The 22,718-nt window shown below is 53.4% G+C and overlaps 1 protein-coding gene across 1 annotated transcript in view; it reads right to left on the reverse strand.

Moving 5' to 3' along the window:
• The window catches only part of IFT172 (intraflagellar transport 172), a 619,018-nt gene that overhangs the window by 576,325 nt on the left and 19,975 nt on the right, over positions 1-22,718 (reverse strand). The window contains exons 3-4 of the mRNA XM_068279802.1: positions 17,206-17,318; positions 13,890-13,929 (exon numbers count right to left, since the gene is read on the reverse strand). Coding sequence (XP_068135903.1) covers positions 13,890-13,929; positions 17,206-17,318 — 153 coding nt within the window. The remainder of the gene's footprint in view (positions 1-13,889; positions 13,930-17,205; positions 17,319-22,718) is intronic.

Genomic DNA, 22,718 nt, shown 5'->3' on the forward strand with positions numbered 1-22,718 from the left:
CCGCATCCCATAGATAGCAGCAGCCAATCAATGCTCTGTAGGGTCACATGATCACAGTGACAGTGCAGGGGGGCTGCACGGACGTCCCATGTGCCTCTGCTCCTCCCCTCTGTACTGTAGCCGCATCCCATAGATAGCAGCAGCCAATCAGTGCTCTGTAGGGTCACATGATCACAGTGACACAGTGCAGGGGGCTGCACGGACGTCCCATGTGCCTCTGCTCCTCCCCTCTGTACTGTAGCCGCATCCCATAGATAGCAGCAGCCAATCAGTGCTCTGTAGGGTCACATGATCACAGTGACAGTGCAGGGGGGCTGCACGGACGTCCCATGTGCCTCTGCTCCTCCCCTCTGTACTGTAGCTGCATCCCATAGATAGCAGCAGCCAATCAGTGCTCTGTAGGGTCACATGATCACAGTGACACAATGCAGGAGGGCTGCACGGACGTCCCATGTGCCTCTGCTCCTCCCTTCTGTACTGTAGCCGCATCCCATAGATAGCAGCAGCCAATCAGTGCTCTGTAGGGTCACATGATCACAGTGACACAGTGCAGGGGGGATGCACGGACGTCCCATGTGCCTCTGCTCCTCCCCTCTGTACTGTAGCCGCATCCCATAGATAGCAGCAGCCAATCAGTGCTCTGTAGGGTCACATGATCACAGTGACAGTGCAGGGGGGCTGCACGGACGTCCCATGTGCCTCTGCTCCTCCCCTCTGTACTGTAGCCGCATCCCATAGATAGCAGCAGCCAATCAGTGCTCTGTAGGGTCACATGATCACAGTGACAGTGCAGGGGGGCTGCACGGACGTCCCATGTGCCTCTGCTCCTCCCCTCTGTACTGTAGCCGCATCCCATAGATAGCAGCAGCCAATCAGTGCTCTGTAGGGTTACATGATCACAGTGACACAGTGCAGGGGGGCTGCACGGACAGCCCATGTGCCTCTGCTCCTCCCCTCTGTACTGTAGCCGCATCCCATAGATAGCAGCAGCCAATCAGTGCTCTGTAGGGTCACATGATCACAGTGACACAGTGCAGGGGGCTGCACGGACGTCCCATGTGCCTCTGCTCCTCCCCTCTGTACTGTAGCCGCATCCCATAGATAGTAGCAGCCAATCAGTGCTCTGTAGGGTCACATGATCACAGTGACACAGTGCAGGGGGGCTGCACGGACGTCCCATGTGCCTCTGCTCCTCCCCTCTGTACTGTAGCCGCATCCCATAGATAGCAGCAGCCAATCAGTGCTCTGTAGGGTCACATGATCACAGTGACACAATGCAGGGGGGCTGCACGGACGTCCCATGTGCCTCTGCTCCTCCCCTCTGTACTGTAGCCGCATCCCATAGATAGCAGCAGCCAATCAGTGCTCTGTAGGGTCACATGATCACAGTGACACAGTGCAGGGGGGCTGCACGGACGTCCCATGTGCCTCTGCTCCTCCCCTCTGTACTGTAGCCGCATCCCATAGATAGCAGCAGCCAATCAGTGCTCTGTAGGGTCACATGATCACAGTGACAGTGCAGGGGGGCTGCACGGACGTCCCATGTGCCTCTGCTCCTCCCCTCTGTACTGTAGCCGCATCCCATAGATAGCAGCAGCCAATCAGTGCTCTGTAGGGTCACATGATCACAGTGACACAGTGCAGGGGGGCTGCACGGACGTCCCATGTGCCTCTGCTCCTCCCCTCTGTACTGTAGCCGCATCCCATAGATAGCAGCAGCCAATCAGTGCTCTGTAGGGTCACATGATCACAGTGACAGTGCAGGGGGGCTGCACGGACGTCCCATGTGCCTCTGCTCCTCCCCTCTGTACTGTAGCCGCATCCCATAGATAGCAGCAGCCAATCAGTGCTCTGTAGGGTCACATGATCACAGTGACACAGTGCAGGGGGGCTGCACGGACGTCCCATGTGCCTCTGCTCCTCCCCTCTGTACTGTAGCCGCATCCCATAGATAGCAGCAGCCAATCAGTGCTCTGTAGGGTCACATGATCACAGTGACAGTGCAGGGGGGCTGCACGGACGTCCCATGTGCCTCTGCTCCTCCCCTCTGTACTGTAGCCGCATCCCATAGATAGTAGCAGCCAATCAGTGCTCTGTAGGGTCACATGATCACAGTGACACAGTGCAGGGGGGCTGCACGGACGTCCCATGTGCCTCTGCTCCTCCCCTCTGTACTGTAGCCGGATCCCATAGATAGTAGCAGCCAATCAGTGCTCTGTAGGGTCAAATGATCACAGTGACACAGTGCAGGGGGGCTGCACGGACGCCCCATGTGCCTCTGCTCCTCCCCTCTGTACTGTAGCCGCATCCCATAGATAGCAGCAGCCAATCAGTGCTCTGTAGGGTCACATGATCACAGTGACAGTGCAGGGGGGCTGCACGGACGTCCCATGTGCCTCTGCTCCTCCCCTCTGTACTGTAGCCGCATCCCATAGATAGCAGCAGCCAATCAGTGCTCTGTAGGGTCACATGATCACAGTGACAGTGCAGGGGGGCTGCACGGACGTCCCATGTGCCTCTGCTCCTCCCCTCTGTACTGTAGCCGCATCCCATAGATAGCAGCAGCCAATCAGTGCTCTGTAGGGGCACATGATCACAGTGACACAATGCAGGGGGCTGCACGGACGTCCCATGTGCCTCTGCTCCTCCCCTCTGTACTGTAGCCAGATCCCATAGATAGCAGCAGCCAATCAGTGCTCTGTAGGGTCACATGATCACAGTGACAGTGCAGGAGGCTGCACGGACGTCCCATGTGCCTCTGCTCCTCCCCTCTGTACTGTAGCCGGATCCCATAGATAGTAGCAGCCAATCAGTGCTCTGTAGGGTCACATGATCACAGTGACACAGTGCAGGGGGGCTGCACGGACGTCCCATGTGCCTCTGCTCCTCCCCTCTGTACTGTAGCCGGATCCCATAGATAGCAGCAGCCAATCAGTGCTCTGTAGGGTCACATGATCACAGTGACAGTGCAGGGGGGCTGCACGGACGTCCCATGTGCCTCTGCTCCTCCCCTCTGTACTGTAGCCGCATCCCATAGATAGCAGCAGCCAATCAGTGCTCTGTAGGGTCACATGATCACAGTGACACAGTGCAGGGGGGCTGCACGGACGTCCCATGTGCCTCTGCTCCTCCCCTCTGTACTGTAGCCGCATCCCATAGATAGCAGCAGCCAATCAGTGCTCTGTAGGGTCACATGATCACAGTGACAGTGCAGGGGGGCTGCACGGACGTCCCATGTGCCTCTGCTCCTCCCCTCTGTACTGTAGCCGCATCCCATAGATAGCAGCAGCCAATCAGTGCTCTGTAGGGTCACATGATCACAGTGACACAGTGCAGGGGGGCTGCACGGACGTCCCATGTGCCTCTGCTCCTCCCCTCTGTACTGCAGCCGCATCCCATAGATAGCAGCAGCCAATCAGTGCTCTGTAGGGTCACATGATCACAGTGACACAGTGCAGGGGGGCTGCACGGACGTCCCATGTGCCTCTGCTCCTCCCCTCTGTACTGTAGCCGCATCCCATAGATAGCAGCAGCCAATCAGTGCTCTGTAGGGTCACATGATCACAGTGACAGTGCAGGGGGGCTGCACGGACGTCCCATGTGCCTCTGCTCCTCCCCTCTGTACTGTAGCCGGATCCCATAGATAGTATCAGCCAATCAGTGCTCTGTAGGGTCACATGATCACAGTGACACAGTGCAGGAGGGCTGCACGGACGTCCCATGTGCCTCTGCTCCTCCCCTCTGTACTGTAGCCGCATCCCATAGATAGTAGCAGCCAATCAGTGCTCTGTAGGGTCACATGATCACAGTGACAGTGCAGGGGGGCTGCACGGACGTCCCATGTGCCTCTGCTCCTCCCCTCTGTACTGTAGCCGGATCCCATAGATAGCAGCAGCCAATCAGTGCTCTGTAGGGTCACATGATCACAGTGACAGTGCAGGGGGGCTGCACGGACGTCCCATGTGCCTCTGCTCCTCCCCTCTGTACTGTAGCCGCATCCCATAGATAGCAGCAGCCAATCAGTGCTCTGTAGGGTCACATGATCACAGTGACAGTGCAGGGGGGCTGCACGGACGCCCCATGTGCCTCTGCTCCTCCCCTCTGTACTGTAGCCGGATCCCATAGATAGCAGCAGCCAATCAGTGCTCTGTAGGGTCAAATTATCACAGTGACAGTGCAGGGGGGCTGCACGGACGTCCCATGTGCCTCTGCTCCTCCCCTCTGTACTGTAGCCGCATCCCATAGATAGCAGCAGCCAATCAGTGCTCTGTAGGGTCACATGATCACAGTGACAGTGCAGGGGGGCTGCACGGACGTCCCATGTGCCTCTGCTCCTCCCCTCTGTACTGTAGCCGCATCCCATAGATAGCAGCAGCCAATCAGTGCTCTGTAGGGTCACATGATCACAGTGACAGTGCAGGGGGGCTGCACGGACGTCCCATGTGCCTCTGCTCCTCCCCTCTGTACTGTAGCCGCATCCCATAGATAGCAGCAGCTAATCAGTGCTCTGTAGGGTCAAATTATCACAGTGACAGTGCAGGGGGGCTGCACGGACGCCCCATGTGCCTCTGCTCCTCCCCTCTGTACTGTAGCCGCATCCCATAGATAGCAGCAGCCAATCAGTGCTCTGTAGGGTCACATGATCACAGTGACACAGTGCAGGGGGGCTGCACGGACGTCCCATGTGCCTCTGCTCCTCCCCTCTGTACTGTAGCCGCATCCCATAGATAGCAGCAGCCAATCAGTGCTCTGTAGGGTCACATGATCACAGTGACACAGTGCAGGGGGGCTGCACGGACGTCCCATGTGCCTCTGCTCCTCCCCTCTGAACTGTAGCCGGATCCCATAGATAGTAGCAGCCAATCAGTGCTCTGTAGGGTCACATGATCACAGTGACAGTGCAGGGGGGCTGCACGGACGTCCCATGTGCCTCTGCTCCTCCCCTCTGTACTGTAGCCGGATCCCATAGATAGTAGCAGCCAATCAGTGCTCTGTAGGGTCACATGATCACAGTGACACAGTGCAGGGGGGCTGCACGGACGTCCCATGTGCCTCTGCTCCTCCCCTCTGTACTGTAGCCGCATCCCATAGATAGCAGCAGCCAATCAGTGCTCTGTAGGGTCACATGATCACAGTGACACAGTGCAGGGGGGCTGCACGGACGTCCCATGTGCCTCTGCTCCTCCCCTCTGTACTGTAGCCGCATCCCATAGATAGCAGCAGCCAATCAGTGCTCTGTAGGGTCACATGATCACAGTGACAGTGCAGGGGGGCTGCACGGACGTCCCATGTGCCTCTGCTCCTCCCCTCTGTACTGTAGCCGCATCCCATAGATAGTAGCAGCCAATCAGTGCTCTGTAGGGTCACATGATCACAGTGACACAGTGCAGGGGGGCTGCACGGACGTCCCATGTGCCTCTGCTCCTCCCCTCTGTACTGTAGCCGGATCCCATAGATAGTAGCAGCCAATCAGTGCTCTGTAGGGTCAAATGATCACAGTGACAGTGCAGGGGGGCTGCACGGACGCCCCATGTGCCTCTGCTCCTCCCCTCTGTACTGTAGCCGCATCCCATAGATAGCAGCAGCCAATCAGTGCTCTGTAGGGTCACATGATCACAGTGACAGTGCAGGGGGGCTGCACGGACGTCCCATGTGCCTCTGCTCCTCCCCTCTGTACTGTAGCCGCATCCCATAGATAGCAGCAGCCAATCAGTGCTCTGTAGGGTCACATGATCACAGTGACACAATGCAGGGGGCTGCACGGACGTCCCATGTGCCTCTGCTCCTCCCCTCTGTACTGTAGCCAGATCCCATAGATAGCAGCAGCCAATCAGTGCTCTGTAGGGTCACATGATCACAGTGACAGTGCAGGAGGCTGCACGGACGTCCCATGTGCCTCTGCTCCTCCCCTCTGTACTGTAGCCGGATCCCATAGATAGTAGCAGCCAATCAGTGCTCTGTAGGGTCACATGATCACAGTGACAGTGCAGGGGGGCTGCACGGACGTCCCATGTGCCTCTGCTCCTCCCCTCTGTACTGTAGCCGGATCCCATAGATAGTAGCAGCCAATCAGTGCTCTGTAGGGTCACATGATCACAGTGACAGTGCAGAGGGGCTGCACGGACGTCCCATGTGCCTCTGCTCCTCCCCTCTGTATTGTAGCCAGATCCCATAGATAGCAGCAGCCAATCAGTGCTCTGTAGGGTCACATGATCACAGTGACAGTGCAGGAGGCTGCACGGACGTCCCATGTGCCTCTGCTCCTCCCCTCTGTACTGTAGCCGCATCCCATAGATATAGATAGCAGCAGCCAATCAGTGCTCTGTAGGGTCACATGATCACAGTGACACAGTGCAGGGGGGCTGCACGGACGCAACATGTGCCTCTGCTCCTCCCCTCTGTACTGTAGCCGGATCCCATAAATAGCAGCAGCCAATCAGTGCTCTGTAGGGTCACATGATCACAGTGACACAGTGCAGGAGGGCTGCACGGACGTCCCATGTGCCTCTGCTCCTCCCCTCTGTACTGTAGCCGCATCCCATAGATAGCAGCAGCCAATCAGTGCTCTGTAGGGTCACATGATCACAGTGACACAGTGCAGGGGGGCTGCACGGACGTCCCATGTGCCTCTGCTCCTCCCCTCTGTACTGTAGCCGCATCCCATAGATAGCAGCAGCCAATCAGTGCTCTGTAGGGTCACATGATCACAGTGACACAATGCAGGGGGGCTGCACGGACGTCCCATGTGCCTCTGCTCCTCCCCTCTGTACTGTAGCCGGATCCCATAGATAGCAGCAGCCAATCAGTGCTCTGTAGGGTCACATGATCACAGTGACAGTGCAGGGGGGCTGCACGGACGTCCCATGTGCCTCTGCTCCTCCCCTCTGTACTGTAGCCGCATCCCATAGATAGCAGCAGCCAATCAGTGCTCTGTAGGGTCACATGATCACAGTGACACAGTGCAGGGGGGCTGCACGGACGTCCCATGTGCCTCTGCTCCTCCCCTCTGTACTGTAGCCGGATCCCATAGATAGCAGCAGCCAATCAGTGCTCTGTAGGGTCACATGATCACAGTGACACAGTGCAGGGGGGCTGCACGGACGTCCCATGTGCCTCTGCTCCTCCCCTCTGTACTGTAGCCGCATCCCATAGATAGCAGCAGCCAATCAGTGCTCTGTAGGGTCACATGATCACGGTGACACAATGCAGGGGGGCTGCACGGACGTCCCATGTGCCTCTGCTCCTCCCCTCTGTACTGTAGCCGGATCCCATAGATAGTAGCAGCCAATCAGTGCTCTGTAGGGTCACATGATCACAGTGACACAGTGCAGGGGGGCTGCACGGACGCCCCATGTGCCTCTGCTCCTCCCCTCTGTACTGTAGCCGCATCCCATAGATAGTAGCAGCCAATCAGTGCTCTGTAGGGTCACATGATCACAGTGACAGTGCAGGGGGGCTGCACGGACGTCCCATGTGCCTCTGCTCCTCCCCTCTGTACTGTAGCCGGATCCCATAGATAGTAGCAGCCAATCAGTGCTCTGTAGGGTCACATGATCACAGTGACACAATGCAGGGGGGCTGCACGGACGTCCCATGTGCCTCTGCTCCTCCCCTCTGTACTGTAGCCGCATCCCATAGATAGCAGCAGCCAATCAGTGCTCTGTAGGGTCACATGATCACAGTGACAGTGCAGGGGGGCTGCACGGACGTCCCATGTGCCTCTGCTCCTCCCCTCTGTACTGTAGCCGCATCCCATAGATAGCAGCAGCCAATCAGTGCTCTGTAGGGTCACATGATCACAGTGACACAATGCAGGGGGGCTGCACGGACGTCCCATGTGCCTCTGCTCCTCCCCTCTGTACTGTAGCCGGATCCCATAGATAGTAGCAGCCAATCAGTGCTCTGTAGGGTCACATGATCACAGTGACACAGTGCAGGGGGGCTGCACGGACGTCCCATGTGCCTCTGCTCCTCCCCTCTGTACTGTAGCCGCATCCCATAGATAGTAGCAACCAATCAGTGCTCTGTAGGGTCACATGATCACAGTGACACAGTGCAGGAGGGCTGCACGGACGTCCCATGTGCCTCTGCTCCTCCCCTCTGTACTGTAGCCGGATCCCATAGATAGCAGCAGCCAATCAGTGCTCTGTAGGGTCACATGATCACAGTGACACAATGCAGGAGGGCTGCACGGACGTCCCATGTGCCTCTGCTCCTCCCCTCTGTACTGTAGCCGGATCCCATAGATAGCAGCAGCCAATCAGTGCTCTGTAGGGTCACATGATCACAGTGACAGTGCAGGGGGGCTGCACGGACGTCCCATGTGCCTCTGCTCCTCCCCTCTGTACTGTAGCCACATCCCATAGATAGCAGCAGCCAATCAGTGCTCTGTAGGGTCACATGATCACAGTGACAGTGCAGGGGGGCTGCACGGACGTCCCATGTGCCTCTGCTCCTCCCCTCTGTACTGTAGCCGCATCCCATAGATAGCAGCAGCCAATCAGTGCTCTGTAGGGTCACATGATCACAGTGACAGTGCAGGGGGGCTGCACGGACGTCCCATGTGCCTCTGCTCCTCCCCTCTGTACTGTAGCCGCATCCCATAGATAGCAGCAGCCAATCAGTGCTCTGTAGGGTCACATGATCACAGTGACACAGTGCAGGGGGGCTGCACGGACAGCCCATGTGCCTCTGCTCCTCCCCTCTGTACTGTAGCCGCATCCCATAGATAGTAGCAACCAATCAGTGCTCTGTAGGGTCACATGATCACAGTGACACAGTGCAGGAGGGCTGCACGGACGTCCCATGTGCCTCTGCTCCTCCCCTCTGTACTGTAGCCGCATCCCATAGATAGCAGCAGCCAATCAGTGCTCTGTAGGGTCACATGATCACAGTGACAGTGCAGGGGGGCTGCACGGACGTCCCATGTGCCTCTGCTCCTCCCCTCTGTACTGTAGCCGCATCCCATAGATAGTAGCAGCCAATCAGTGCTCTGTAGGGTCACATGATCACAGTGACAGTGCAGGGGGGCTGCACGGATGTCCCATGTGCCTCTGCTCCTCCCCTCTGTACTGTAGCCGGATCCCATAGATAGCAGCAGCCAATCAGTGCTCTGTAGGGTCACATGATCACAGTGACACAGTTCAGGGGGGCTGCACGGACGTCCCATGTGCCTCTGCTCCTCCCCTCTGTACTGTAGCCGCATCCCATAGATAGCAGCAGCCAATCAGTGCTCTGTAAGGTCACATGATCACAGTGACACAGTGCAGGGGGGCTGCACGGACGTCCCATGTGCCTCTGCTCCTCCCCTCTGTACTGTAGCCGCATCCCATAGATAGCAGCAGCCAATCAGTGCTCTGTAGGGTCACATGATCACAGTGACACAGTGCAGGGGGGCTGCACGGACGTCCCATGTGCCTCTGCTCCTCCCCTCTGTACTGTAGCCGGATCCCATAGATAGCAGCAGCCAATCAGTGCTCTGTAGGGTCACATGATCACAGTGACAGTGCAGGGGGGCTGCACGGACGTCCCATGTGCCTCTGCTCCTCCCCTCTGTACTGTAGCCGCATCCCATAGATAGCAGCAGCCAATCAGTGCTCTGTAGGGTCACATGATCACAGTGACAGTGCAGGGGGGCTGCACGGACGTCCCATGTGCCTCTGCTCCTCCCCTCTGTACTGTAGCCGCATCCCATAGATAGCAGCAGCCAATCAGTGCTCTGTAGGGTCACATGATCACAGTGACAGTGCAGGGGGGCTGCACGGACGTCCCATGCGCCTCTGCTCCTCCCCTCTGTACTGTAGCCGGATCCCATAGATAGCAGCAGCCAATCAGTGCTCTGTAGGGTCACATGATCACAGTGACACAGTGCAGGGGGGCTGCACGGACGTCCCATGTGCCTCTGCTCCTCCCCTCTGTACTGTAGCCGCATCCCATAGATAGCAGCAGCCAATCAGTGCTCTGTAGGGTCACATGATCACAGTGACACAGTGCAGGGGGGCTGCACGGACGTCCCATGTGCCTCTGCTCCTCCCCTCTGTACTGTAGCCGCATCCCATAGATAGCAGCAGCCAATCAGTGCTCTGTAGGGTCACATGATCACAGTGATTTACATTCACAGTGTAGCGTCATTATACATAGTATTTAGGTACTATATAGCGTAGCTTTTAAGTAGTATATAGTTATTATATACCTTAATTAAACCCCTTGCAAAATACATTGGGATCCTAGTTTTGTAGCCGGGGTCATTTTCCAGGGTCTTGGTCCTTCCGCAATGCAATTAGTGAAGTATGGTGCTAAAAGTTCTGCATAGGATTTTCAGTCCATAAAAATGTATTCAGTTGATTCTGGGCCACCAGTTCTCTAGCAGTGTGACTGAGACATTGGTATTTGGTATCCCCGTGGATGAGAGAAGTTAGGGAATATGCTTTAGGGTGTAATCTGTGGTCTGCAAACAGCATGTGGGCATTATGTGCTTTCAAAGGAACAGGTTTGCAGAAATGTTTTTTTATAATTCTACCCCAATCTACCAATCAAAATCGATAAAAAGTCCAGAGGGGCAAAATCCCTAATTATACCTCTTGTTGAATATGTTGGGAGGGGAGGGGGGGGGTTCTGTAGATGGGGTAAATCTGGGAGATTTTTAGGGTCCTTGGTCCTTCTGTACTGCTATAAATGAAGTATGCTGAAAACAAACATAAATTGCTTTGCATTTTTAGTCTTTCGAAGCCCAAACACATACCCAATACTCCTGTGACATCCAGTCATTCCAAATTGAAAAGAAATACATAGATTTGCTGTCGCTACACTCAGAAGACATTGAAAGAAATAGTTTTAGGGAAAAAATACACGTTCACTCCTCTTAAAATATTTTTTGTTTCGTCAAAATGAAAAAACCTGTGTTTTCTAAAGGTTTGCTGTTTTTATGCATTTATTGATGTATTTATTTGCTATGTATGAGATGAAATAAAAAGCATCAGCCAGTTAGGAGCCTCATACTATACTCTATATACAAAGAGAACCCCCCCGAGCGACCCTCTCTTGGCTGTATGACATCACTGCTCTCATGCTGACGGATGTACACATATTCAATTGCTGCCTTTGAGGCTGGGAGGTTTGTGACCTGCTCCCACTTTGTTGTAGAATATTGTATGCTGCTATTGTGTACCCTTTGCCAGACCTGCTCCCACTTTGTTGTATCATATTGTACGCTGCTATTGTGTACCCTTTGCCAGTGATTTTGTAGACTGCCATTTGTTTCTATGTATTCAGACAGTTAATCCTCTCTTTGTGCTAATACAAACTTTATGCATTGAGTTCCTTTGCTGGTGTGCGAGTCAATTCTTATGTGTCTACAGTCTGGTTTACAGAGTCAGCACCCAATAGAGTGCTTTTGCTTCTATCTTTAAGGTGATTATGCCTATATCAGGTGTGCGAACCTTTTGTGTCTAATTGAGATTAAATATTTAACATTAGAATAAAGTCCTATCCATCCTGAAAAAACAATACCAAGATTGTCCATGTCTGACAAAGTAGAGAAGAAATATGAGCTGTGGAAGTGTAACTCCCAAAGGCAATGCTCCGGCACTGAGATCTGCTTTCACTGACGGGAGCAAAGTGGAGAAAGCTGACAGTCTGCAGCACATCCTGTTCCTTTCATTTCAAGTACATTGTGCTTGTGCAGAGAGCCAAGAATGTTAGAATGGTGTCGCTGTCCCAATATTTATGGACCTGTAATTGCTTGTTAGGACAGGTGGATCGGCTTCTCTCCTCCACCACGGCGGCGATGTAATCCCCACGTTGTCTTCTGGGTTCCGAGCATACCATGTGACCGGGATCCAAGGGAAGTGTCAGTGTTACAGCATCAATCAGTGGTGGGGGTTGACCAAAGAGTCTCTTTCACCACTGACTGGCGCTGTAACGCTGAAACCATTCCCTGGATCCCCATCACATATCATATCATGAAGTTTTAAATCAGGATGATACCATTTATTGGCTAACTAAAAATGAATAAAAATAAGCAAGCTTTCGGCCTTGCAGCCTTCGTCGGGCTTATATCCTGTTAGTTTGCAGGCTGGTGGTACAGACAGCTTATATACATGCAACATCAAAAAGGAAAACAAATATTTTTTTCAAGCATAAATACATGTCATTAAGATGCCTTAATTCACACAGACCATCTGAATGGGGTAAGAGGTTGTTAGCTAAGATAAGGATCCTTGTTTACTCCATTGCTCACAGACCTGGTATTAGGATTGACCCAGAGGTATCGTAAATTCTCAGTTCACAAGTTCTGCTACAATGGCTGAGACAGTTCATATATCATCAGCCTCATGCCAATATAAAAAGTTGTTGTCCTTATTCAGACCCTTCTGCACAGCTTTGAAAGAATTTATAAATTTTGTTTCTGCTATTAATCGGTCATTTGACGTTTTGAAGCCGCCCTTCAGGGCAGTGACACGAAGATCATCCATGCTGTGTCCGTTGGACCGAAAGTGTGTAGCAACTGGGAGTCCAGATTTGGTATCATTAATAGTGTGCCTGTGTCCATTCATACGTTTGCGCAGAGTTTGTCCAGTTTCTCCCACGTACATAACATTGGGGCATTTAGCACACATGATCAGATATACCAGATTGGTGGACCCACAGGAAAATGTACCTTGTACTCTGTACTCCTGTTGTGAACCTGGTATCGTTACCCTGTCAGTGGAGTAAATGTGTCTGCAGGTCCCACATATTTTTTGTCGGCAGGGTGATGTTCCGTTTTGTTCAGGCCTATTCAAAGAGCTCCTGACAATCATCTGTTTTAGATTGTGTGGTTTAGATGATTGTCAGGAGCTCTTTGAATAGGCCTCAACAAAATGGAACATCACCCTGCCGACAAAAAATATGTGGGACCTGCAGACACATTTACTCCACTGACAGGGTAACGATACCAGGTTCACAACAGGAGTACAGAGTACAAGGTAAATTTTCTTGTGGGTGCACCAATCTGGTATATCTGATCATGTGTGCTAAATGCCCCAATGTTATGTACGTGGGAGAAACTGGACAAACTCTGTGCAAACGTATGAATGGACACAGGCACACTATTAACGATACCAAATCTGGACTCCCAGTTGCTACACACTTTCGCTCCAACGGACACAGCATGGATGATCTTCGTGTCACTGCCCTGAAGGGCGGCTTCAAAACGTCAAATGACCGATTAATAGCAGAAACAAAATTTATAAATTGGTTCAAAGCTGTGCAGAAGGGTCTGAATAAGGACAACAACTTTCTATATTGGTATGAGATTGATGATATATGAACTGTCTCAGCCACCCTAGCTGAACTTGTGAACTGAGAATTTACGATACCTCTAGGTCAATCCTAATCCCAGGTCTGTGAGCAATGGAGTAAACAAGGATCCTTATCTTAGCTAATACCCTCTAACCCCATTCAGATGGTCTGTTTGAATTAAGGCATCTTAATGACATAAATATGCTTGAAAACAATATCTGTTTTCCCTTTTGATGTTGCATGTATATAAGCTGTCTGTACCACCAGCCTGCAAACTAACAGGATATAAGCCAGACGGAGGCTGCAAGGCCGAAAGCTTGCTTATTTTTATTCATTTGTAGTTAGCCAATAAATGGTATCATCCTGATATAAAACTTCTTGCTTTTACTGATGGCTAACACGGTACAATACCCTACTGCTACTACATATCATATCATGTGATCGGGACCCAGAAGACATGTCAGGAGTACGTTGCTGCTGCTGTGGGTGGAGGAGAAGCCAATCCAGCCACCTGGACAGGTAACTAGAAACGCTATAACCGCTCCCTGCCACAGAACCCGGACAATAACCGGAGAGGAACGTCCTACAACAGCCTGAACAATACTTACCGTCTGAATGAATTTATTGCAGATGACTTTCTTATCACCCCTAAACAAGGAGAGAAGAGAAGAGGTAAGTTACCGGTGTGGACATGTGCTCACTGTTATATCACTACACCCAATCACCAGCTTCTACACCAATGGTAACATATTACCAATATTCTACTACAGCTTTGCCTGAGCGAGGGCAGGTGGTGAAATATGCACTTCCCATCACATGGCCACCACAGTGCTGATGTTCGTGGAAGAGGAGATGATGGCGCTGATGATGATGGTAGCGGAAGAGGTGATAATGGAAGTGGTGGTGATGATGCTGCTGCTGATGGTGCTGATGATGATGATGGTAGTGGAAGAGGTGATGATAGAAGAGGTGATGATGGTGCTGGTGGTGATTAGGGCAATGGTGGTGGAAATGGTGAGGTTGGAAGTGGTGATGATGGTGCTGATGATGATGGTATTGGAAGAGGTGATGACTGAAGTGGTGATGTTGGAGGTAGTGATGGTGGCAGTGGTGATGATGGTGCGGATGATGATAGTAGTGGTGATGATGGTGCTGATGATGATGGTAGTGGAAGAGGTGATGATGATGCTGCTGCTGATGGTGCTGATGATGATGGTAGTGGAAGAGGTGATGATGGTGCTGGTGGTGATTAGGGCAATGGTGGTGGAAATGGTGAGGTTGGAAGTGGTGATGATGGTGCGGATGATGATGGTATTGGAAGAGGTGATGACTGAAGTGGTGATGAAGGAGGTAGTGATGGTGGCAGTGGTGATGATGGTGCGGATGATGATAGTAGTGGTGATGATGGTGCTGATGATGATGGTAGCGGAAGAGGTGATGATGATGGTAGTGGAAGAGGTGATGACTGAAGTGGTGATGATGGAGGTAGTGATGGTGGCAGTGGTGATGATGGTGCTGATGATGATGGTAGTGGAAGAGGTGATGATGATGGTAGTGGAAGAGGTGATGATAGAAGAGGTGATGATGGTGCTGGTGGTGATTAGGGCAATGGTGGTGGAAATGGTGAGGTTGGAAGTGGTGATGATGGTGCTGATGATGATGGTAGTGGAAGAGGTGATGATAGAAGAGGTGATGATGGTGCTGGTGGTGATTAGGGCAATGGTGGTGGAAATGGTGAGGTTGGAAGTGGTGATGATGGTGCTGATGATGATGGTAGTGGAAGAGGTGATGATAGAAGAGGTGATGATGGTGCTGGTGGTGATTAGGGCAATGGTGGTGGAAATGGTGAGGTTGGCAGTGGTGATGATGGTGCGGATGATGATGATGGATGTAGTGATGGTGGCAGTGGTGATGATGGTGCGGATGATGATGGTAGTGGTGATGATGCTGCTGCTGATGATGATGGTAGTGGAAGAGGTGATGATGATGGTATTGGAAGAGGTGATGATGATGCTGCTGCTGATGGTGCGGATGATGATGGTAGTGGAAGAGGTGATGATGGTGCTGGTGGTGATTAGGGCAATGGTGGTGGAAATGGTGAGGTTGGAAGTGGTGATGATGGTGCGGATGATGGTATTGGAAGAGGTGATGATGATGGTAGTGGAAGAAGTGATGATGGTAGTGGAAGAGGTGATGATAGAAGTGGTGATGATGGTGCTGGCGGTGATTAGGGCAATGGTGGTGGAAATGGTGAGGTTGGAAGTGGTGATGATGGTGCTGATGATGATGGTAGCGGAAGAGGTGATGATGATGGTAGTGGAAGAGGTGATGATGATGGTAGTAGAAGAGGTGATGATGCTGCTGGCGGTGATTAGGGCAATGGTGGTGGAAATGGTGAGGTTGGAAGTGGTGATGATGGTGCTGATGATGATGGTAGTGGAAGAGGTGATGATAGAAGAGGTGATGATGGTGCTGGTGGTGATTAGGGCAATGGTGGTGGAAATGGTGAGGTTGGAAGTGGTGATGATGGTGCTGATGATGATGGTAGTGGAAGAGGTGATGATAGAAGTGGTGATGATGGTGCTGGTGGTGATTAGGGCAATGGTGGTGGAAATGGTGAGGTTGGAAGTGGTGATGATGGTGCGGATGATGATGGTATTGGAAGAGGTGATGACTGAAGTGGTGATGATGGAGGTAGTGATGGTGGCAGTGGTGATGATGGTGCTGCTGATGGTGCTGATGATGATGGTAGTGGAAGAGGTGATGATGCTGCTGGTGGTGATTAGGGCAATGGTGGTGGAAATGGTGAGGTTGGAAGTGGTGATGATGGTGCGGATGATGATGGTAGTGGAAGAGGTGATGACTGAAGTGGTGATGATGGAGGTAGTGATGGTGGCAGTGGTGATGATGGTGCGGATGATGATGGTAGTGGTGATGATGCTGCTGCTGATGATGATGGTAGTGGAAGAGGTGATGATGATGGTATTGGAAGAGGTGATGATGATTGTAGTGGAAGAGGTGATGACTGAAGTGGTGATGATGGAGGTAGTGATGGTGGCAGTGGTGATGATGGTGCTGATGATGATGGTAGTGGAAGAGGTGATGATGATGGTAGTGGAAGAGGTGATGATAGAAGAGGTGATGATGGTGCTGGTGGTGATTAGGGCAATGGTGGTGGAAATGGTGAGGTTGGAAGTGGTGATGATGGTGCGGATGATGATGGTATTGGAAGAGGTGATGACTGAAGTGGTGATGATGGAGGTAGTGATGGTGGCAGTGGTGATAATGGTGCGGATGATGGTAGTGGTGATGATGGTGCTGATGATGATGGTAGCGGAAGAGGTGATGATGATGGTATTGGAAGAGGTGATGATGATGGTAGTGGAAGAGGTGATGACTGAAGTGGTGATGATGGAGGTAGTGATGGTGGCAGTGGTGATGATGGTGCTGATGATGATGGTAGTGGAAGAGGTGATGATGATGGTAGTGGAAGAGGTGATGATAGAAGAGGTGATGATGCTGCTGGCGGTGATTAGGGCAATGGTGGTGGAAATGGTGAGGTTGGAAGTGGTGATGATGGTGCGGATGATGATGGTATTGGAAGAGGTGATGACTGAAGTGGTGATGATGGAGGTAGTGATGGTGGCAGTGGTGATGATGGTGCGGATGATGATGGTAGTGGAAGAGGTGATGATGATGCTGCTGCTGATGATGATGGTAGTGGAAGAGGTGATGATGCTGCTGGCGGTGATTAGGGCAATGGTGGTGGAAATGGTGAGGTTGGAAGTGGTGATGATGGTGCTGATGATACAGGACAATACCACCCTCCTGCCCAATCCAAGCTGTCCATCCCCATCTATGTCTAAGAGATAGCCACAGTACAATAACATCCTCACAGGTTCTCATAATTCTAGGACTACTCACCAGTCTTCACCAATCCTGTATACATAGATGATGTTGTCTGTCTGGCCCACAGCGATCTTGGTGGAGTCCGAAGAGAAGGCCATGCCTTTCACCATATAACTCTTCTTACCAAACTGCACACAACAATCAGAAGATAAATCAGTCTAAACAGCTTTACTACAGACTGCAAATAATTATTATAACCCACTATATCACCAGACTCAGCAGCATAATGCTAGGTACAAACCATACAATGTATGTACCTAGCATCAGACCGGGAGGTCACCAGACTCAGCAGCATCAGACCAGGAAATCACCAGACTGTCAGCAGCATCAGACCAGGAGGTCACCAGATTGTCAGCAGCATCAGACCAGGAGGTCACCAGACTGTCAGCAGCATCAGACCAGGAGGTCACCAGATTGTCAGCAGCATCAGACCAGGAGGTCCCCAGATTGTCAGCAGCATCAGACCAGGAGGTCACCAGACTGTCAGCAGCATCAGACCAGGAGGTCACCAGACTGTCAGCAGCATCAGACCAGGAGGTCACCAGATTCTCAGCAGCATCAGACCAGGAGGTCCCAAGATTGTCAGCAGCATCAGACCAGGAGGTCACCAGACTGTCAGCAGCATCAGACCAGGAGGTCCCAAGATTGTCAGCAGCATCAGACCAGGAGGTCACCAGACTGTCAGCAGCATCAGACCAGGAGGTCACCAGACTGTCAGCTGCAGCAGACCAGGAGGTCACCAGACTGTCAGCTGCATCAGACCAGGAAGTCACCAGACTGTCAGCAGCATCAGACCAGGAGGTCACCAGACTGTCAGCTGCATCAGACCAGGAGGTCACCAGACTGTCAGCTGCATCAGACCAGGAGGTCACCAGACTGTCAGCTGCATCAGACCAGGAGGTCACCAGACTGTCAGCCGCATCAGACCAGGAGGTCACCAGACTGTCAGCCGCATCAGACCAGGAGGTCACCAGACTGTCAGCCGCATCAGACCAGGAGGTCACCAGACTGTCAGCCGCATCAGACCAGGAGGTCACCAGACTGTCAGCCGCAGCAGACCAGGAGGTCACCAGACTGTCAGCTGCAGCAGACCAGGAGGTCACCAGACTGTCAGCTGCAGCAGACCAGGAGGTCACCAGACTGTCAGCTGCAGCAGACCAGGAGGTCACCAGACTGTCAGCTGCAGCAGACCAGGAGGTCACCAGACTGTCAGCTGCAGCAGACCAGGAGGTCACCAGACTGTCAGCTGCAGCAGACCAGGAGGTCACCAGACTGTCAGCTGCAGCAGACCAGGAGGTCACCAGACTGTCAGCAGCATCAGACTAGGAGGTCACCAGACTGTCAGCTGCAGCAGACCAGGAGGTCACCAGACTGTCAGCAGCATCAGACTAGGAGGTCACCAGACTGTCAGCTGCATCAGACCAGTAGGTCACCAGACTGTCAGTCGCAGCAGACCAGGAGGTCACCAGACTGTCAGTCGCAGAAGACCAGGAGGTCACCAGACTGTCAGTCGCAGCAGACCAGGAGGTCACCAGACTGTCAGCCGCATCAGACCAGGAGGTCACCAGACTGTCAGCAGCATCAGACCAGGAGGTCACCAGACTGTCAGCCGCAGCAGACCAGAAGGTCACCAGACTGTCAGCCACATCAGACCAGGAGGTCACCAGACATTCAGCAGCATCAGAAGAACAGGAGGTCACCAGACTGTCAGCAGCATCAGACCAGGAGGCCACCAGACTGTCAGCTACATCAGACCAGGAGGCCAGACTGTCAACTACATCAGACTAGGAGGTCACCAGACTGTCAGCAGCATCAGAAGAACAGGAGGTCACCAGACTGTCAGCTGCAGCAGACCAGGAGGTCACCAGACTGTCAGCTGCATCAGACCAGGAGGTCACCAGACTGTCAGCTGCAGCAGACCAGGAGGTCACCAGACACTCAGCAGCATCAGACCAGGAGGTCACCAGACTGTCAACTACATCAGACCAGGAGGTCACCAGGCTGTCAGCAGCATCAGACCAGGAGGTCACCAGACTGTCAGCAGCATCAGACCAGGAGGTCACCAGACTGTCAGCAGCATCAGACCAGGAGGTCACCAGACTGTCAGCAGCATCACACCAGGAGGTCACCAGACACTGTCAGCAGCATCAGACCAGGAGGTCACCAGACACTGTCAGCAGCATCAGACCAGGCGGTCACCAGACTGTCAGCAGCATCAGACCAGGAGGTCCCCAAACAGTCAGCTGCAGCAGACCAGGAGGTCACCAGACTGTCAGCAGCATCAGACCAGGAGGTCACCAGACTGTCAGCCGCATCAGACCAGGAGGTCACCAGACTGTCAGCCGCATCAGACCAGGAGGTCATCACACTGTCAGCCGCATCAGACCAGGAGGTCACCAGACATTTAAGCTGCATCAGACCAGGAGGTCACCAGACTGTCAGCTGCATCAGACCAGGAGGTCACCAGACTGTCAACAGCATCAGACCAGGAGGTCACCAGACTGTCAACAGCATCAGACCAGGAGGTCACCAGACTGTCAGCAGCATCAGACCAGGAGGTCATCACACTGTCAGCCGCATCAGACCAGAAGGTCACCAGACTGTCAGCCGCATCAGACCAGGAGGTCACCAGACTGTCAGCTGCATCAGACCAGGAGGTCACCAGACTGTCAGCTGCATCAGACCAGGAGGTCACCAGACTGTCAGCAGCATCAGACCAGGAGGTCACCAGACTGTCAGCAGCATCAGACCAGGAGGTCACCAGACTGTCAGCTACATCAGACCAGGAGGTCACCAGACTGTCAGCAGCATCAGACCAGGAGGTCACCAGACACTGTCAGCTACATCAGACCAGGAGGTCACCAGACTGTCAGCTACATCAGACCAGGAGGTCACCAGACTGTCAGCTACATCAGACCAGGTGGTCACCAGACTGTCAGCAGCATCAGACCAGGAGGTCACCAGACTGTCAGCTGAAGCAGACCAGGAGGTCACCAGACACTCAGCAGCATCAGACCAGGAGGTCACCAGACTGTCAGCTGCATCAGACCAGGAGGTCACCAGACTGTCAGCTGCATCAGACCAGGAGGTCACAAGACTGTCAGCTGCATCAGACCAGGAGGTCCCCAGACTGTCAGCTGCATCAGACCAGGAGGTCCCCAGACTGTCAGCTGCATCAGACCAGGAGGTCCCCAGACTGTCAGCTGCATCAGACCAGGAGGTCCCCAGACTGTCAGCTGCATCAGACCAGGAGGTCCCCAGACTGTCAGCTGCATCAGACCAGGAGGTCCCCAGACTGTCAGCTGCATCAGACCAGGAGGTCCCCAGACTGTCAGCTGCATCAGACCAGGAGGTCCCCAGACTGTCAGCAGCATCAGACCAGGAGGTCACCAGATTGTCAGCAGCATCAGACCAGGAGGCCACCAGACTGTCAGCTACATCAGACCAGGAGGCCAGACTGTCAACTACATCAGACTAGGAGGTCACCAGACTGTCAGCAGCATCAGAAGAACAGGAGGTCACCAGACTGTCAGCTGCAGCAGACCAGGAGGTCACCAGACTGTCAGCTGCATCAGACCAGGAGGTCACCAGACTGTCAGCTGCATCAGACCAGGAGGTCACCAGACTGTCAGCTGCAGCAGACCAGGAGGTCACCAGACTGTCAGCTGCAGCAGACCAGGAGGTCACCAGACTGTCAACTACATCAGACCAGGAGGTCACCAGGCTGTCAGCAGCATCAGACCAGGAGGTCACCAGGCTGTCAGCAGCATCAGACCAGGAGGTCACCAGACTGTCAGCAGCATCAGACCAGGAGGTCACCAGACTGTCAGCAGCATCACACCAGGAGGTCACCAGACTGTCAGCCGCATCAGACCAGGCGGTCACCAGACTGTCAGCCGCATCAGACCAGGCGGTCCCCAAACAGTCAGCTGCAGCAGACCAGGAGGTCACCAGACTGTCAGCAGCATCAGACCAGGAGGTCACCAGACTGTCAGCTGCATCAGACCAGGAGGTCTCCAGACTGTCAGCAGCATCAGACCAGGAGATCACCAGACTGTCAGCTGCATCAGACCAGGAGGTCACCAGACTGTCAGCTGCATCAGACCAGGAGGTCCCCAGACTGTCAGCAGCATCAGACCAGGAGGTCACCAGACTGTCAGCCGCATCAGACCAGGAGGTCACCAGACTGTCAGCAGCATCAGACTAGGAGGTCACCAGACTGTCAGCAGCATCAGAAGAACAGGAGGTCACCAGACTGTCAGCTGCAGCAGACCAGGAGGTCACCAGACTGTCAGCTGCATCAGACCAGGAGGTCACCAGACTGTCAGCTGCAGCAGACCAGGAGGTCACCAGACACTCAGCAGCATCAGACCAGGAGGTCACCAGACTGTCAACTACATCAGACCAGGAGGTCACCAGGCTGTCAGCAGCATCAGACCAGGAGGTCACCAGACTGTCAGCAGCATCAGACCAGGAGGTCACCAGACTGTCAGCAGCATCAGACCAGGAGGTCACCAGACTGTCAGCAGCATCACACCAGGAGGTCACCAGACACTGTCAGCAGCATCAGACCAGGAGGTCACCAGACACTGTCAGCAGCATCAGACCAGGCGGTCACCAGACTGTCAGCAGCATCAGACCAGGAGGTCCCCAAACAGTCAGCTGCAGCAGACCAGGAGGTCACCAGACTGTCAGCAGCATCAGACCAGGAGGTCACCAGACTGTCAGCCGCATCAGACCAGGAGGTCACCAGACTGTCAGCAGCATCAGACCAGGAGGTCATCACACTGTCAGCCGCATCAGACCAGGAGGTCACCAGACATTTAAGCTGCATCAGACCAGGAGGTCACCAGACTGTCAGCTGCATCAGACCAGGAGGTCACCAGACTGTCAACAGCATCAGACCAGGAGGTCACCAGACTGTCAACAGCATCAGACCAGGAGGTCACCAGACTGTCAGCAGCATCAGACCAGGAGGTCATCACACTGTCAGCCGCATCAGACCAGAAGGTCACCAGACTGTCAGCCGCATCAGACCAGGAGGTCACCAGACTGTCAGCTGCATCAGACCAGGAGGTCACCAGACTGTCAGCTGCATCAGACCAGGAGGTCACCAGACTGTCAGCAGCATCAGACCAGGAGGTCACCAGACTGTCAGCAGCATCAGACCAGGAGGTCACCAGACTGTCAGCTACATCAGACCAGGAGGTCACCAGACTGTCAGCAGCATCAGACCAGGAGGTCACCAGACACTGTCAGCTACATCAGACCAGGAGGTCACCAGACTGTCAGCTACATCAGACCAGGAGGTCACCAGACTGTCAGCTACATCAGACCAGGTGGTCACCAGACTGTCAGCAGCATCAGACCAGGAGGTCACCAGACTGTCAGCTGAAGCAGACCAGGAGGTCACCAGACACTCAGCAGCATCAGACCAGGAGGTCACCAGACTGTCAGCTGCATCAGACCAGGAGGTCACCAGACTGTCAGCTGCATCAGACCAGGAGGTCACAAGACTGTCAGCTGCA

The sequence above is a fragment of the Hyperolius riggenbachi genome, chromosome 4 (genome assembly GCF_040937935.1).
Source record: "Hyperolius riggenbachi isolate aHypRig1 chromosome 4, aHypRig1.pri, whole genome shotgun sequence".
Classification (NCBI taxonomy): domain Eukaryota; kingdom Metazoa; phylum Chordata; class Amphibia; order Anura; family Hyperoliidae; genus Hyperolius; species Hyperolius riggenbachi.